General features: G+C 37.7%; 1 protein-coding gene across 3 annotated transcripts in view; it reads left to right on the forward strand.

Annotated features, from left to right (window-relative positions):
* The window catches only part of MTDH (metadherin), a 36,806-nt gene extending 20,813 nt beyond the window's left edge, over positions 1 to 15,993 (forward strand). For 2 of the 3 annotated variants that reach the window (XM_057400513.1, XM_057400514.1), the window contains 5 exons: positions 1,989 to 2,113; positions 2,653 to 2,772; positions 5,571 to 5,690; positions 11,289 to 11,445; positions 13,101 to 15,993. In XM_057400513.1, coding sequence (XP_057256496.1) covers positions 1,989 to 2,113; positions 2,653 to 2,772; positions 5,571 to 5,690; positions 11,289 to 11,445; positions 13,101 to 13,171 — 593 coding nt within the window. In that variant the 3' untranslated portion in view covers positions 13,172 to 15,993. The remainder of the gene's footprint in view (positions 1 to 1,988; positions 2,114 to 2,652; positions 2,773 to 5,570; positions 5,691 to 11,288; positions 11,446 to 13,100) is intronic. The other variant, XM_057400515.1, reaches the window with a different exon arrangement.
* The last annotated feature ends 1,767 nt before the right edge of the window (positions 15,994 to 17,760 follow it).

Below are 17,760 nucleotides of genomic sequence, written 5' to 3' on the forward strand. Positions count from 1 at the left end.
AAGCAGTCTTACTGCAAATGATAAGGAAAATTTACTGCAAGTCTGCAAAAGACATATTTAGCAGATTGTATTTGAGTCACACATTTTGCTTTTACATGCTTGTACCTTACTGAAAACTTATGTGACATAAGACTCTTGTAATTGATCGAACTTACTTTCTCATTTAGCAAAAGTTAGGAAGCTATTATATGTATGGAAAGCATATGCAGGTTAGAAATCACTAAAATTACTTGGGAATTGTAGCAAATCAGTGTTTACTCTCCCTTTCCCCCTCCCTGCCAATTTTAAAATATTCCTGTAGTTCTTACCACAGTCTCTCCATAAATTGGGCTGTAGTGTCATAAAGTTATAGCCATTCCTAAGTATTTGTTAAGGAAACATTACACGTGGAGAAAGCTTTTAGCCTTAAATTCACTTTTTGTTCTGCTTTGTAATTGACAGCTTCTTTTCAGTCAGATCTAAGAGTGTTCGAGAGAAACTATTTAGTGCCTCTCATTAGGTCATTGACCTGAAAAATTGTTCAAGAAGTTGGCCAGAAAAGCCACCTTGCATGTTACCTTCTCGGAGAACAGCTTCTTGTTTAATGACTGCAGAAGTGGAATGGGTTGATGCAGTCCTTAACTGCACAAGTTTTGGCATGCCTGCTCAGATACCAGAACACTTTGAAACTTCTCTTTTGTCTTTTATCCTGCTTAAGGATAAGGGAAGCATATTTCAGTTAATAATTTGAAAGCAGTCAGTTTTGCATATTATCAAAAGCATAATTCATTCACATTTCTGAACATAGAGTGTTTATGGCTATAGCTTCTGTTAATACAGTAATTTGGTCATAGGTGTCAGTTAATTAAGTGTACATGAATAGAAATAGGGAAATAATGGATGTTTAGGCCGATGTAATGCACAGATTAACACCTTGTTGCACTAGCTGGTTCAGACAAGGAAATTATGTACAAACACTACTAATTTTATTAGTTTTTTTTTTTTTATAAGCAAGTAGTGAAAGAGCAGTAGCTGTGAAGTGTTATGTTGGGCAGTAATTGGCTTCTTTCAAATCGGTGAATTTTAGTGTCCAAAGTGTAATTGAAGTAATATTTTTATATGAAAGCAAGAGGTGAAAAAGGCTAATAAGTAATCTTAAGGTCTCTTAATGTATTTTTTGTTTCATAATGCTTGCCAATAGATTTAATTGGTTTTATTACTGCTTTTCATTTCGACTTAGTTTTCACATGTTTAATCTGAATCCTACTGTAGTTGGCAGACCAGGTTTGCTGCTTCTCCTTCAATCTGGCATAGACTGAGGCTGAGAAATATTAGTGATGTTAATGTGAAATGGTGTTCTGTTTTTAAAAGTGGCTTGTACTTTCTACTAAACAGAGTCTAAGGCTTAGTTTTTCCCTTCAGATATTTTTTTTTACGTAGATGACACTTTAGATCTGTCATTCCTGTGTGACAACATAGATATGTGCCATCATAAATGAATGACAGCAGAATGAAAGGGGGACTTAACCTTTATTCTCCAACTAAAACATTTATTAAAAATGGAAAGTGTTACCGAGTCAAAAGTCATCTTGTAAGCTTTCCATTTCCAGATATGACTTGTAAAGAATTCTTACGAAGGTAAGATTGATCAGTGTTATAGCTCACCTTAATTTTTTCACAAACTAGGAACGTTTAAGAGAACAACCCTTAAATTTGTCGCTCTTCACATAGTCTAGAAAAATATCTCAAAGCGATTGCATCTAGCTAGCTGCTGCTGTTTGTAATAGGATAGCTCTGTAAAGTAACTGTTATACTCATTACTTACAAAAGTCTTCCACCTGTCATTGAAATCTAGTATTTTTCCCTCATAAATACAGGAAATTAATCTTTATACCTTGATACCAAGAAATTATTTTATGCATAGATTCTCTTTTTTTCATTTTTAAACTATCAAATAGCACCTGCTAAAGTAAGGAGACATTCCTAAAAAATCTTTATAATCTTTGTAGATGGACTTTCTTCAGCTGATCCCAGTTCTGATTGGAATGCACCTGCAGAAGAGTGGGGAAACTGGGTAGATGAAGAGAAAGTTGCTTCTGTTCCTCAAACTGAAGAGATCCCTGATGTTCAGAAGGTAAAAGGTGATATTTTCTCCTTAGCTCCAAGTGTTTGACCTCACCACTGCCATTTCTTAGTAATTTAATGGTGGTGATAAAGGTAATCTCTCATCTCTTTTACACTGATAAGAGCATCACAGTTCTGTTAATACGTACACAGAGAAGGAAAATGCTGAATGTTGTTATTCAGAAAATAGCCACTTAGCTCCCTATCATGTCTTACAGTCTCACCATATTAAAAGGATTACCTTATCATTGTAGACTAAGAGAGGATTTAGATTTCTTTTCATAAATTCTTCATAACAGTATTTAACTCTCTGTATGAAAAACAGCTTTTCCATGCCACCAGTGCATGATGTTCTGTTCCTTTTTCATTCTCGGCTCCTGTACCTCTATTACCAGGTAGCATGTTTTCCTAAAATTAACTGAACAGATAAGATGGTATGCATTTATACTTTCATATGCAATTAAATTCCTTAGAGCTAATTTGTTTAGTCTATAAAAGGCATGTTTCATTGCCAGTTTAAAGGCTAATACTTTATATTCCCATATGAAGGCTTCAGATAATGAAAGAGAAAAAGCAGAGCCTGTTCTTCAGAGTTCTACAAGTGGCAAATCCAAGAAAAAGAAGAAGAAAAAGAAGAAGCAGGGTGAAGAAACTAACTCTCCTGCACAGGTAAATGGAATGAAATCTCGATAGTCTGAAATGCAATTGTGAGAAATTCATAAAATCACATTATTTTTGTATATTAGTGACTAAAGCAAAAATTATTTGGGGGAAATTAATTTCATTATGGTATTGGATTGTCTACTGTTGTTTCTTAAGATTTAATCCTTCTCTTGCTAGTATTTCCTTCAATTATCCCACATTTGATTCGTTAGTTCGACATAGTTTTGCTGGATTTTGGGGAAAGTAGTTGGGATTCTGTACTGTAGGGTTACTTCCAGGAGGAACTTTCTCTGCATGGGAAACCTTCTTCTCATGTCCTTTGTCCAGCTGCCTTGGTGGATATAGCTAGCTAGGAGAACGAAGGAAATTTAAGTATTCTCTTAGGCTACCTTAAAGTACAGTTCTGGGAGAATATAGTGGTTTTCTGAAGTACTGTTGGAGCTTGATTTATACGAAATGGCAAGTATCAGTGCCGCAGGCTCAGTAGATGAAGCTGCTCTGTGAGTCAGATTTGAATTGGATAGTATTTGCAGACTGAGGATGGTTGGAGTTTTGTGTTACTTAAATAGCTTTTTAAGAATTATGTTGAAACAGATTTGTAAAAATAGGAAAAGCAGTTTGCACTTCATTCACTTGGCAATTGACTCATATTTGAATAGACAAAAACCAAGTACTTTCCTAGTAGGAAAAAGCTTTTAATAGCCCATGCTCAGAATACAGTCTGCTTCTGCTTGTAGTGACAGTCATTCATAATTTACATTATTTACAAAATATTAAATGTTCTGTTGAATCTATGTGAATTGGAGAGAGGCAGAAAGCGTAACTTCAGCTGTTCTCACTTTGAATTTGCTTTTTATGATTATCATGTTTTCAGTCTGAGATTTTTAATAAAACAGTTTTAAAAGACTAAATTCCTATTACACTCTTTTTAACTCTTTAGAACTTTTAAAGTTGTGTGGAGGTGGGTGCTGCTGTCAATTCAGAGTGAGATTTTTTTAAGCAGATTGAAACTGAGGGTACTATTACTGCAGCTTTTTTTGTAATTGAAATCTGTCACATTCTAGTATTAGTCAAGATCAATAGGTTAGGGTTATTTGTTATTTGTTATATTGTTAAGGTATTTGTGGATGTCTTGCATGGATGCTAAGGTCAGTGAGTGCATTCTGAAGTATTTTTTTTCTCCATTGCTTGTGAGGTGCTTTTTAGGTTGTATATGTCAAACGGAATCCTACTGTCCATATTAACATAAGCAGATTCATTTATTCTATCCATTGGTTTCTAATCATTCTGATTTTGTTGCTTTTTCCTTTAATCCATCAGTCTATGAGATCATCAGTTGAAATAAGAGAATTTCTCTGTATTAAATTTTTATGAAAGATTGGTTTTGGTTACTTGACAGGAGCAGACAGAACTGCTACTATTGCATACATTATCCTTGTTATAGTAGTTCAGTAATTTAACTTGCCACTTCTACTTCAGACTCACGTAAAACCTATATATTTATCCTCTGAAAATGGAGCATGTTCATTTAAACAGCATTGTCTATCTCACTGACACTGTTCACACTGACATTTGTTGAGTTCAGTGTTGGTAAAGGCAGTGGAAGCTACCTTCAGAGCTAGGTATAACGCAATATATATTCTTTCCTGTCAAGAATCAACAGACTGTGACTGCATTTTCACAAGGTTCCAGGGGAAGTAAGTGAAGGAACAAAGTTTCAGGGCTACTTCCAGCTTGAAACTGCAGATGTGTTCTATTTACTGTTTACCACCACAGGATTCTTCTGATGCTATAAACAAATACAACTATTTGCTCATCATCTGAAATGAAAACTTTTCACTATTAAGAGTGTTTAAGGGGTAAAGGTTGAAACTCTTGGATACTTTGGGTAATTCGAGTTTCTGTATCAAGATAATTTATTTTAAAGGCATCATGGCAAACTAAATAGGGTTGCAAGAATCTTAAAGCTTAATATGTAAAAAATGTACAGTTTAATATGCAGAGCTTGCATCCACGTATAAGAAAGCACAGAATTGGGAGCAGTCAAGTCTCATCACGATACTTTTGCAAAGTTTTTGGCATAACTTCCATTTAATTTTGCATCTTACAATTTCACAGGAGTGTGAAATGCAGTTAATTCACAGATTGGGATTTTTGCTAGTAAATTGCGTGAAGGGTATTGCTCTTGGGATATCACTGCATCCTATGGGTATTTTTGTAATGTGTTGTTCTATAAATTTTGAGTGTTAGCATGAGCTAATATTAGCCCACTACTTAAAATTTTTATAGATAGATTTTCTTAGTTACAGAAGCTGATTATGGCAACAGAACTGATGTGCAAGGAAGAAGAGTTAGAACTTAAGAAGAGAAGGCTCCAGGGAGACCTTGGAGGAGCCCTCCAGTACCTAAAGGGGACCTACAAGAAAGCTGAAGAGGGACTTTCTACAAGGACGCGTAGAGATAGGACAAAGGGGTAGTGGTTTTAAAATGAAAGAGGGGAGATTCAGATTAGATACTTGGAAGAAATTCTTCACTGTGAGGGTGGTGAAACACTGGTACAGGTTGCCCAGAGAAGCTGTGGATGCCCCATCCCTGGCAGCGTTCAAGGCCACTGGGGCTTTGGATGGGGATGGATTGGATGGGGCTTTGAACAACCTGGTCTAGTGGAAGGTGTCTGTACTCATGGCAGGGGGGTGGAACTAGATGATCCTAAAGGTCCCTTCCAACTCAAATCATTTTGTGCTTCTATGAAATTTACTGTAAACACAGGCTCTTCCCCCCCCTCTCCCATCCCACTTTTGTAGGACCCTGAAGAACTGGATAGAGAAGCTGGAGAGGAATTTCAGGAGGATACCTCAAAAGTTCAACCACAGAAGGAAATAGCTTTTTCTCTGAAGACCATAAGTACTAGTGAACCAGCTAAGGTAGGGATACAGAATTGGATTTATGTTACAATTTCTGATTTGGAAATGCTCAAAGTCCATTGAAACATTAATTTGTGTATGTAGAGTTACAGTAAGAATACTGTTTCAGGCTGTATGTTTATGAATATAGAGGGGATTGAGAGGTTGGATTTTAGCTATAGGTCAGTTACAAATTTTAGAAAGGATGTCTGCTTTGAAGAGGAGTATCTTCTGAATTAGTAGTCATTTTTGTGACTGTCAAATTACTTTCTTGTTTGAAAATTCAAGCAATCTGGAAACCTAAGAACTAATAGGTCAAAGTGCAAGACTTAAGTGTATTTTATTGTTTCATTGCAACAGAATGAAGTGTTACTAACTTAGTATATTCTGAAATAAGTGCAGTCTAAATTTGATTTTTAATGGCTATGCTGAGATTAATAAATGTGTAAGAAAAGTTTCATCTGAATCAAAGCATAAACTGTTTGCTTCAGCTCACAATTTAAACAGATATTCTAGACAATAGAAGTTCTCTTTAATCTCTCTCCAACAAGCAGCTTTTAGATACCGTCATCCTACAAGCATCACATTATAGGAAGAAGTATCATTTAATTTTTCTAGTGATACTGGATTTGTGTTCCATAAAGAGAGAACAATACCAGTGTGACAGCAGTTTACTACCACAGAATATCTGTCAGAATATAGAGGTTTACTTTTTCATTGCTAAGCGTTTGCTTTGTAACAGTAATAAGGTCTTCAGATTCTAATGAAAACATTAGAACAGGATCTTTTATGAGAGACTTCAGGTTACCAAAGGAAACTACAGGAAGTGTTCATGGAGAACATGTGCCTTGAAAAGCACATTCAGTTGTACTTTTAGGTTATTCTAAATATCTACTTCTACATTGAAGTACAGCCTTTACTGTAATTGTGTTTAGGTCCAACCCGTATTCAAGGTTAGCAACAGCTGCCTCTTTTCTCTGACTAATGCAGAGGTGGGTTTTGTGGCTTTTTGAAGCTGTATCTGAAAAAACACCTATATGTGGAAATGGCCTTCTTCCTGGCCATGTGTGGGTTTTTTAAAACTTCAAATACACTGTTTTGTGTTGGAGGCCATATCTGAAAATGCATAGTCAGAAATCTCATATTTAAATTGTGATTTGAAGGTGGTTTCTTTGACATCTAGAAAGAGGTGTACTGGTGCATCCCAGAAGGCTAGCTGTTGCTTGTTTAGAAATGTAAATTGATTTAAGAAATATTCTTCAGCCACATGTAATGATTCCTTTTATCTGCAGTTTGATATTTTACTTTTTCTCACAAGGTGTCACTACTGCCAAAATACCAGTCAAGTTTTAGTACACTTTGCTCAGTTGTTTAGTGTTCAGAACCATTCCTAGTTAATTTGCTGGCATCAGCTTTGATGTAGAGCTGCTCTGTGCGCTACTTTTTGGAAGCTTGATTGCTTCTGTTACCCTTGAGTCTTAAATTCTGTTTGCATGTGTGCCTCTGTATAGCTGTGTTAGTAGCAATTTTGTGAAACAAGAAATTACCTGTGTGAAATTACTTGGTGTAGGGGCAAAGGACACATAAAATTTTTATTATCAACATTCTCTGGAACTTAGTTGGACTTGATAAAGGACAAATTGTGCGTTGTTGTATCTGGCAAGGCAGATGATCTGTCAGTCTTTATAAAGTATCTTTGCCAATAGATTGGGCTTCGTTGTAATTTCACACATGCAAAGATGCTTTCTGATATTGTTCAACTTGGCTGTTCCAGAAAGTTTTGGAAACTTTAGAAACTTTAGAAACATCTGTGACTGATGTGTGAAATGGGTGACTTATGTTTCCAAGGCAGATAATCTAGTCTTGAGCAAGTGCTCCAAAACTTGAGAACTAAATATGAGGAAAAAATAATTGAATGCAAATAAGTTGTAAACCAAAATATAAAGACCAGCAACAGCTGAATGTTGAACACTTTTGGTGGTTTATCTGGCAGTTATATCATTCACATATATTGGACTGTGTGGCAACCTTTGCATTTTATCAGCAGGCCCAGGTTTTAAATTAAGAGATATCTTTGAAAGTCCTTTATTTCTGACAATTTCACAAGTCACTACTTCATTAATAAATTATAGAATTATAACTTTATATTCTCAAAAGGTCCCTTCCAGCCCAGACCATTCTCCGATTCTGTAAAAAAGGCTTTATTCGTCGTCTAAGTTTTCCTTTCTAAAATGCTTTGTTAGCACAAAATATCCTAGCAAAGAGTAGAACTCAGTTCTTAATGTTTGGTACCACAATCCACTTCCCTCCTCCAAAGTTCACACAGAAGTATGGTATTTGGGAAAATGTCCACATAATGCTGTAGATACCTGTATTGTTACATTTGCAGTAATACTGCATGCTTCAGTATTCAAGCTGCAACATGTTTGTTAGTCAGCAGTATGTCATTAAATCTTAAGTTTCTTTACTTGCAGTTGGAGAGTGACTCTGTCCTAATGAAACTATGGTGCCAGTGACCTGAACCAATTATCTTGCAGAACTAGGAGCTTTAAGAACTCCTCCTGTTCTACACACCACATCCATTTTGTTAGAGTTCATGTTAACAGGAAGGGGTTCTATGATAACAGGAAGGGATTCTATAGGTGCATTGTGAATAGAAGACAGATTAGGGACAATGTGGGCCCTCTCCAGAAGCTATCAGAAGAGTTGGCTACCCTGGATTCGGAGAAGGCTGAGGTTCTCAACGACTTCTTTGCCTCGGTCTTCACTGGCAAATGCTCTGACCACACCACCCAAGTCTTGGAAGGCAGATGCAGGGACTGTGAGAATGAAGACCTTGGGCCCACTGTAGGAGAGGATCTGGTTCAAGACCATATTAAGAACCTGAACGTGCACAAGTCCATGGGACCTGATGAGATCCATTCACGGGTCCTGAAGGAGCTGGTGAATGAAGATGCTAAGCCTCTGGCCATCGTATCTGAAAAATCATGGCAGTCAGGTGAAGTTGTCGACGACTGAAAAAAGGGAAATACAACCCCCATTTTCAGGAAGGGGAAAATGGATGACCCAGGGAATTACAGACCAGTCAGTCTCACCTCTGCCTGGCAAAATCTTGGGGCAGATTCTCCTAGAAGGCGTGTTGAGTCACAAGAAAAAAAAAAACAAAGTGCTTGGTGACAGCAAGGGGAAATCCTGCCTGACCAATTTGGTGGCCGCCTATGATGGGGCTGCAGAACTGATGGACAGGGGTAGAGCAGTTCATGTCATCTACCTGGACTCGTGTAAAGCGTTCAACACTGTCCCACACAACATCCTTGTCTCTAAATTGGAGAGACATCAATTTGATGGATGGACCACTCGGTGGATAAAGAACTGGCTGGATGGCCGCACACAAAGAGTTGTGGTCAATGGCTCAATGTTCGGCTGGAGACCAGTAATGAGTGGTGTCCCTCAGGGATCGGTGTTGGGACCGGTCTTGTTCAACATCTTTGTTGGTGACGTGGACAGTGGGATTGAGTGCGCCCTCAGCAAGTTTGCCGATGACACCAAGCTGTGTGGTTCGGTTGATACGCTGGAGGGAAGGAATGCCATCCAGAGGAACCTTGACATGCTTGTGAGGTGGGCTGATGCCAACCTTATGAAGTTTAACCATGCCAAGTGCAAGGTCCTACACCTGGGTCGGAGCAATCCCAGGCACAGCTACAGGTTGGGCAGAGAAGAGATTCAGAGCAGCCCTGTGGAGAAGGACTTGGGGGTGTTGATCGATCAGAAAATGAACATGAGCCGGCTTCAGTGTGCGCTCGCAGCCCAGAAACCCAACCGTATCCTGGTCTGCATCAAAAGGAGTATGACCAGCAGGTCAAAGGAGGTGATCCTGCCCCTTTACTCTGCTCTTGTGAGACCTCACCTGGAGTATTGTGTGCAGTTCTGGTGTCCTCAACATAAAAAGGACATGGAACTGTTGGAACAAGTCCAGGGGGCCACGAGGATGATCAGGGGACTGGAGCACCTCCCATATGAAGATAGGCTGAGAAGGTTGGGGCTGTTCAGCATGGAGAAGAGAAGGCTTCTTGGAGACCTCATAGCAGCCTTCCAGTATCTGAAGGGGGCCTGTAGGGATGCTGGGGAGGGACTTTTCATTAGGCACTGTAGTTGATAGGACAAGGGGTAATGGGTTAAACAGGGGAAGGTTAGATTGGATATAAGGAGGAAATTCTTTCCTGTTAGGGTGGTGAGGCACTGAAGTGGGTTGCCTAAGAAAATTGTGAATGCTCCATCCCTGGCAGTGTTCAAGGCCAGGTTGGACGAAGCCTTGGGTGAGATGGTTTAGTGTGAGATGTCCCTGCCCATGGCAGGGGGGTTGGAACTAGATGATCTCAAGGTCCTTTCCAGCCCTACTAACTGTTCTATGATTCTGTTCTATGTGTAGCTGATGATTGCTGGTTGATTAGACATTAGAATTGGCTAAGCTTAGAAATCCTGCAGGATAGGAGTTGATTTTTACCAGCATGGTTGATCCTAAAAAAATTGATTACCGTATTTTCAGTAGATTAAAAGAAATACTGCAATTATCGTTATTAAAAAACATTTTTGGCTGATGTATGTCAAACTCCTGTACTCATGGAAGGTTAGAGAGATACCCTCCAGATTCCTGTGTGGTTTTAATAAAAGATTTTTGCTCTTTTTTTTCTGGTTTTGCTATATTTTTGAAATGTTTACTGCAAGGGAAACAGTACTAACTGGTGACTACAGTGTAGGATCTGTGTAGAGCCACATCCAGGGCTAGGTGTAGGCTTCACTGTTTTGTTATGATAGTTCCAGGTTCTGGCTGTTGCGGCACAGCTATAGCCATGACTTCTTAGTAACACTGTCAGGTTTGGGGTTTATCGCTTGACTGAGGCACTGTTTTCTAGTATTTGAAGGCTTCTAATATTTGAAACCTTTTTGTCAGTAGGTTACCTGCAGTGGAATCGTACGTTTATGTTCTGATTTTACTATTGGAATGTCAAAATGTTTTTTTTAAATTCTGATTTCTGGTTTACTGTACTTCAGTGCCATTAAGTGCCACAGAGTGAGCTACTGTTACATCTTGCCTCTGTTGTGGGAACGTTCAAAATAGGTTGACCAGATAATTGGAAAATACAAGTATCTTTTGGCAATTACTCCTCCAGTAGTTTCCACTGAAATACTTTTTTACTGCTCTTGCAAATATCTGGTATTCTAATATCAGCATACAGAGGGTTTTGAGCAGCGGATAGGAATGACTTTCTAAATGTTATGTTTAGAAAGCAAATGCTTTCTAAATATTACAAAATTTTGGGTTTGTATTGTCTATTTAGGCATACACAGTTTGCCTATTTGCCTTGCAACCCAGTGTGTAAGCTTCACTGTCTTGCATCTCTCCTGAGTATAAGTTCTAGAGTCTTTTTGACACTAGATGGCAGTCATAGTCTTGTGGCCTTGAGCTCAAGTTGTGAAGTATCTTAATATTGGTTTAATTTTTCAGTGCCATCTTTCCAGCAGCTACTAAGTATACTGCCAGAATAACACTGTATAAGAATGTTTTACTGCTGTATGACATAGTAAACCTTTGTCAACTTCTTTCTGCATTTCAAATAGCCTGAGGAGGCTCCTTCGCTTGCTGTTTCTACTGAGCCATCCATAATTGTATCAGAGAGCGAGTCTGACAAGATCGCTTCCCAAGTGCCACAGATGCTGCCAGAGACAGATGTTTCTAGTCCCAATATTAAGCAAAACAGTGTGCCTCCTCCACAGAGTAAGTATCTCTCGGTACAATTCATTCTTTTTAATGCAGCATGTACTTTTTGTCCCCACAGAGCATATATAGTAGGAATGCTTTGCACTGAGGTCTGGGGCTAGAGGGCCATATCAGGTACTTTTGTGCTTACGTGCTTTATGTGCTTCATTTATGTATCTTTCCGTATTTTAGCTTTTCTTGAAATAATTTGACAAATGTGTTTTCACTGGCTTCATATGCTTGAGTGACTGAAAATGTCTGTTGGCCTTGTCTGGTCCTTAACAGACATTTGGACTTACTCTTTGCCATCAGGACTGGGACTCCATGCAGTGATTAAGTAGTTCTGCCAGCGCTGTTTCTAAAGGCCTGCTTGCGAGTCTTCAGTGAAACAGATGGGTACTAACATAGCAGTTGACAGGATGTTTAGCTACCAAAATTTGGAAAACTTGGAAAAATACAAGCAGTTCAATATTCAACCTACTGGGTGTTTTTTTTAATTGTTTTTTTTTGGGTTTTTTTTTTTTTTTTTTGCTTCTCAGCTTATTAACATCTTTTTCCATATGCTTCCATGTCATAATCATGGAGGGAAACAGTTGCTGGTATGAGAGTAGAAAGATACTGGGTGATGCAGTTGTTTGTTGTAGCTTAACAGCACATACTTCAGATTGAACTACTGCAGGTAGATTGCTTTTTAAAAATATGTTGTGTCCAAAGATGTCAAACACATCCTGGTGTACTTAGCAAAAGGGCTTGTACCAGAGTACGTACCCCACAAGACAGAAAAATTAGGAAGGCAGGCAGGATGCGGAAAGTGTTGCTTAAAGGTAAAAGTCTTTGAATTAGACTTTTCAGTGAGGTTAATAAATACTGACATTTTGTAAGAACTTCCTGGCTAAGTGTTGAAGTACTGAATCAGTTTTTAATGACTGCAGAAGAAACTAGATGATTTTATAATATTAGTTTCATTCAACTGCACTAATTGGCTTCTTGGTTTTGAATATATTAAACAGAATCTTTCAAACCACGTGTTAACTTAAAACTTTTTGTTCTGGTTCTTAAATATGAAGGCTTTTCTGATTGATTCATGCCTCGGCAATTGAAAAAACATCTTTTATGTTCAGCATATAAAATATTTTACCCCATTTATCACTTCTGGCAGACAGCATGTTTCAAGGCAGTCTATTTGAAAAAATAATATACGTCTTCTTGATTTGATTAAGGATTCCATGGAACAACATCCTCACGTAGTTCATTGTTCTTAAAAAACACTCTTTTGGAGTGTTACTTATTTAGTGGTTAAAACCAGCATAATCTGATAAAAGTAAACATTTAATGTCAACTGTGTACGTGTATGGTATTTCCAGTAAGCTGAAAAATAATGACTCTTATTGTCAATAATATTTACAAAATTAATTACCTTTGTATATCACTATATACTTGTGGCATAAAATAATAGGTTGAAATTAGCAAACATTGGTTTAGATGCGTTTCAAATTAGACTGTTTGGGAGAAACAGATGAGTATAACTCTCCTTCAAAAATCATGCTAGTTGATTGCTCTAAAGTACTTCATAAAATATATGGGGTGTACTATCCAGCATTTTTAAAGTCAGTTCTTTGTAAACTTTCTCAGACCTAACACTATAGTTATGTTGGTTTTTGGTTTTCTTTTAGCAAAGTCTGAAGAAAGCTGGGAATCCCCCAAACAAGTTAAAAAGAAGAAAAAAGCAAGAAGGGAAACGTGAACTTCCTGAGATGGACATGTGTTGCTGAATATTGTCATGAAGATTATGCTGTTTATGCAATAATTTGTGAACATGTACAGAATTTTATATAAATTTCAAACAATTTTTAAAAACAGAACTGCTGTGAACACAAACGTCTTTAAAAAGGAATCAAAGGAAAGTAACTCATATAGCAAACAGAACATGCTACATTTGAAAGACATGCTGAAGAGTCTGTTTTTCCAACTTTTGGAGAGAGATCTTGATTTAAACTGGTTTTACAACACAGTGCCCTGTTTACAACAGATTATACTCTCATCTACAACTGTGGAGAAAAGATTAATTTCAAGGAAGGGTATTCTGTAAAAATGTCTGTACAATAGGGGGTGTTTCTTGCCTCTCTTAGGAGTGATGCATTAGAAGCACAGAATGTCAACCATTTGAATTTGTTTCATGCCTAAATGAAAGTGCTTTGATTAAACATATAATCTGCCATATCTTTACAGTAAGTTGGTTAGCAAGTCTGCTAGCTATTGCAGCAGTCACAAGTGCAAATCATTAACCATTTGTACAGTCAGACCTTCATGGTTTATTATATGAAGTTAACACAATAAAACTGTTTTGGGTTAAAAGTTTGAGAATGTGATTTGAAACTTAAGTATGGTTCATGAAGTTATTTTTGATAATGTCTATTACCTTACTTGAATTATTGAAGATAACAGTATATTTTTAAGAACGCAGTAATGTGCATAAAATTGGGTTTCTCCTTCATTCCGTACAGTTCTTGGTTGAGTCAGACTCCCATCTAAAACTGTATTCTTTCAACTGGTAAACTCATGGAATCAATTGAAATCAGACGTTCCCTTCCCTCAACGCTTTTTGACTTGCCATACCCCGTTCTGTTCTGTCCTACCCAGTTCTGTTGTTCTCTATTACTAAAACTCTGAAGAAAGAAAAGTGATGGGTTTTCTTAATTATTTTTTTTTCACTTGCAAATTATTTGGTGTTTCAGAGCTCTGTTGGAGAACTGGAGTGGCTTCAGACAGCTTTAATTGACATTGTCAAGACCAGTTATCAGGAACACATTTTTTTTTTACTGCCTTAACCTGTAGTATGTAGAATGTGTCTAGACTTCTGGACAGGAGTTAGCGTTTTATATAAAAAAAATTAAAACTCGTGCAAGTATAGCAGTTATGAAATAAAGACCATTTCCCGCTTGAAACTGTTAATTAAAATGGTGTTTAAGATGTGTTGTCATTTTCAGGCACTGTGTAATTACATGGTATCAAACTGGCAGATGTGTTTGTGTCTGTAAGGTGCATGGTCAGCCATGTACACTGTAAATAGCCTATACAAAATGTGTTTGATAAGGATGGTAACCAACATCACCTGGTAAATGCAGTTAAAGAAGAGCCAAGATTTTTTTTCAGTGATTGGCTTCTGGTTTTGTGGCACAAACAGAATTGTTAGCAGCTGAAACACATGGTACTGATCAATGATTTTGTACTCTCACTGTATTTGACTGCAGTTCAGCAGTATTGCAAGGTGCAAATATTTAATGCAGCGAGCTGGTTTTAATTGTACTGAAAAAGCACTTTGCTAATGGAGAGATTTTCTACTAAATGGATACTAATGTGCACAGGAATTATCCCCTGTATATCAGAAACATAAGACACTCTACATTGATTTGTTAAAATAAATTGAGCATATTGACAGTATTGATTTATTCACTGGTAGGGAGTAATGCCTGAGACTGATACCTGTCAAGATTCATGTAAAATAAATTTAGAACTGAAGTACAGCTTTTCAAGGAGTATCTTAAGGCAAACACAAAAATAGGATATTACAAAATCATGCAGAGTCATTTGCATGTAAATAGTATTATAATTTTACTTGTCGTCTTCATAGTAAAGATGAAAAAGAATACCCTTCGAATTCAGGTTTGTAATGTATGTCTGAAATGTCTGTTTCCAATCTGTATGTTGTGCTATGAGCCTCTTTTGTAGAAAATACCAAGATTTTATGTAATGAGAGAGACTGCCCCCAGGGGCTTTCACTGCATAAAGTGTTTTTTGTCCTCTTGAAGATAAAGTTGGTGATATTTCTGGGTGAGTCGGCTTGAATAGTTTGTCATTCTGGAGAAAAAGAAACAAACTAGCCAACAGCATAGGAACTCTGCTAATTAACTGCTGCTATTAAGAAGGATCATATAAATACATAGCCTCCTTTCAAAATGTTGTTACCTATTTAGCAGCACCTCTTACTCTTTTCTTAATGTGCAGTTTCAGTGTCTTAGAAAGCGAAACTTGCTTTATCTGACATTCATTAAAAGAGGTAGTAACTGTATAGCATATTGTCTATAAATAGAAGTTTGGTTATCTATGTACTGTCATGTTTCTATGACTCAAGCAGTGGTTAGTCTTAATGATACACTGAATCCAGACTTTGGTACTTGGATAGAAAGAGAACACCATTTAAAGAAACTTAATCTTTTTTTTTTTCTTTTTTTCTTTTTATTTGTTGTTGAATGCATGGAATGGTTTCATAAATCCAGTATGTTGGGCTCTGGAATTATTTGTATGCATAATTTAAACCTGTTGTGATGATGTGTAATTGGATAGTCATGGCATATTTTTATTTCTGTTGTGGGGAGGGAAAGGTGTACAGAATTCATATGTGTTTGTTACGAAGGTAACAACTGTGCATTGGTTTGGAGGGGGTTGAAAAATGTATTTCTGATGCCCTTTTAGAAGTCTAATGAAAAAAGTGCAAGAGAAAAGCACTACTTTAATATTTACTAAGAAAGAATGTACATATTAAAAACATTTCAAACTTTATAGAAATACTTCTGGTACTGTTGTGTTGTAACTGAATTGCATCTCTTTGGAAACTGCCTTATTAATAGTTCCTAGCCATGGGATTGTCCTGTGAGTAAGGCTTTTGAGAAATGCAGACCTCAGAATACATGGTATAGCAGACTTTCAGTTATTGTTAATCATAGTTTGACTTGAGTTGGTCACCAGTCAAGATTTCAGTTGTTAAAAATGCAAGTCTCTTGCAGCCACTTGTACCTGAGAGTCTCCTTCTGGTGACCACTGAGTGCCAACGAAGGACAGAGTTTCAGTTTTCTGGGCCAGTACTGAAAGATTTCTCCATTGTTCTGCTATAAATGAGGGGGAGGGAAGCACTACAAAGCTGAATTTCTTCTGAAGATACTACTAAAATTATCCTAATACTGTTAAAATGGCACATGAATTGATTCTTTAGGAACCAAGAGCTTCAGCTGAGTGACTTCAGGTGGGGAGAAGGACCAGAAAGGGCTGCCTGTTCTTAAAGTAGTGCAGTGTCACTATGGATTTTCTTCCCTGAAGGACTAACAGAACTGCTGTGAATTGGGATGGATGTTGGGAGCAAAGTGGAAGAGCATATATTTTTGTCTGATGGGTGGGAGTTATTGTTTCCTGTACTCTGTGTCTTGTTGCTGTTAGTGGTTCGCAGACTGTTCCTGTTTAAATTTGGTTGAATTGCTGAAATTGTCTGGTTTCCATAGTGGGACCTTCCAGTTTAAGAAACTCTTGAATTTGCATTCTTTTAAATATGTGGCTAGTTCTACCAAGCTGAAGGTTCACTGAAAATTCATTTCTTTACTGAAACTATGATGTCTTTAATTTTGGTGTATTCTGGAAAAGAAAACTGTATTTAAAACTCTTAACATGAAACTCCTAGTTTCAGGGTTTCCTACAGTGCTCTTAAAACACTTAGAACATCTGCAGCTCAAAGCAAGTACATTTTCTGTCCTTATTGTGGCATCAAGTAACCTCTTAGCTTGGCTCAGCATTTTTAATTCAGTTCACAGCAGAGGGTAAGGCATGGACCACTGAGAACTGGATCACCACAATGAACTCATAAAACTGACTTGTTTGAGACTGTTCCCTTTTTTCCTTGGGGATATCAAGTCTCTTACACAGTGTTTCCACTGCTGTTCAGTAAGCTCTGGTTCAAAGTGATTCCTCATTTCAGATATCTGATGAAGTATAAACTAAATACTTCACTGAGGACACTGTTTTCAGAGGGTGTTATGACTAAAGCTGCCACAGCTTGTTTTCATGCCTACTATTTCCTTGACCATCCTTATCTACGTAGCTAGCGAACAAAGCTGGGCCTTGAGCTACATCTGCAAGTGAAGCTCTGGATGGGAGGTAACTCCTCTCTGATGTGATAGGGTAACATGGGTTTGTTCGTGGACAGCCAGGCTTTACTGTCTCTCTTCAAGAGATGTGCTAGATTGGAGATGGGTGTCATCCAATCTCAGCGTTAGCCAAAAGGAGTTCTATGAACTGATGGTCCCTCTGCTGCTGTGGGTCTGAGTGGCTGGGTGTAGGTGTATATCCATGGAGATGCACAAGCTTTGCTTCTGCTCTTGAAGTCCCTGAAGGCATTATGAGAGACTGGTAACCTTGTTTCACCCATACACAAGGCAGTCACGTTTGAAATTACTACAGACTTGAGTTTTCCCAAGAAGGGATGGATTCCATGTGAAGCTTCCATGGAGCCTAGTGATAGGTGGATGTTGCCATGTTCCAGTATTTAAAGGGCGGCTACAACGAGAG

This window comes from Pezoporus wallicus, unplaced genomic scaffold (genome assembly GCF_028554395.1).
Source record: "Pezoporus wallicus isolate ANWC-B61680 ecotype Strahan unplaced genomic scaffold, APGP_CSIRO_Pwel_v1 contig_7985, whole genome shotgun sequence".
Lineage (NCBI taxonomy): Eukaryota > Metazoa > Chordata > Aves > Psittaciformes > Psittacidae > Pezoporus > Pezoporus wallicus.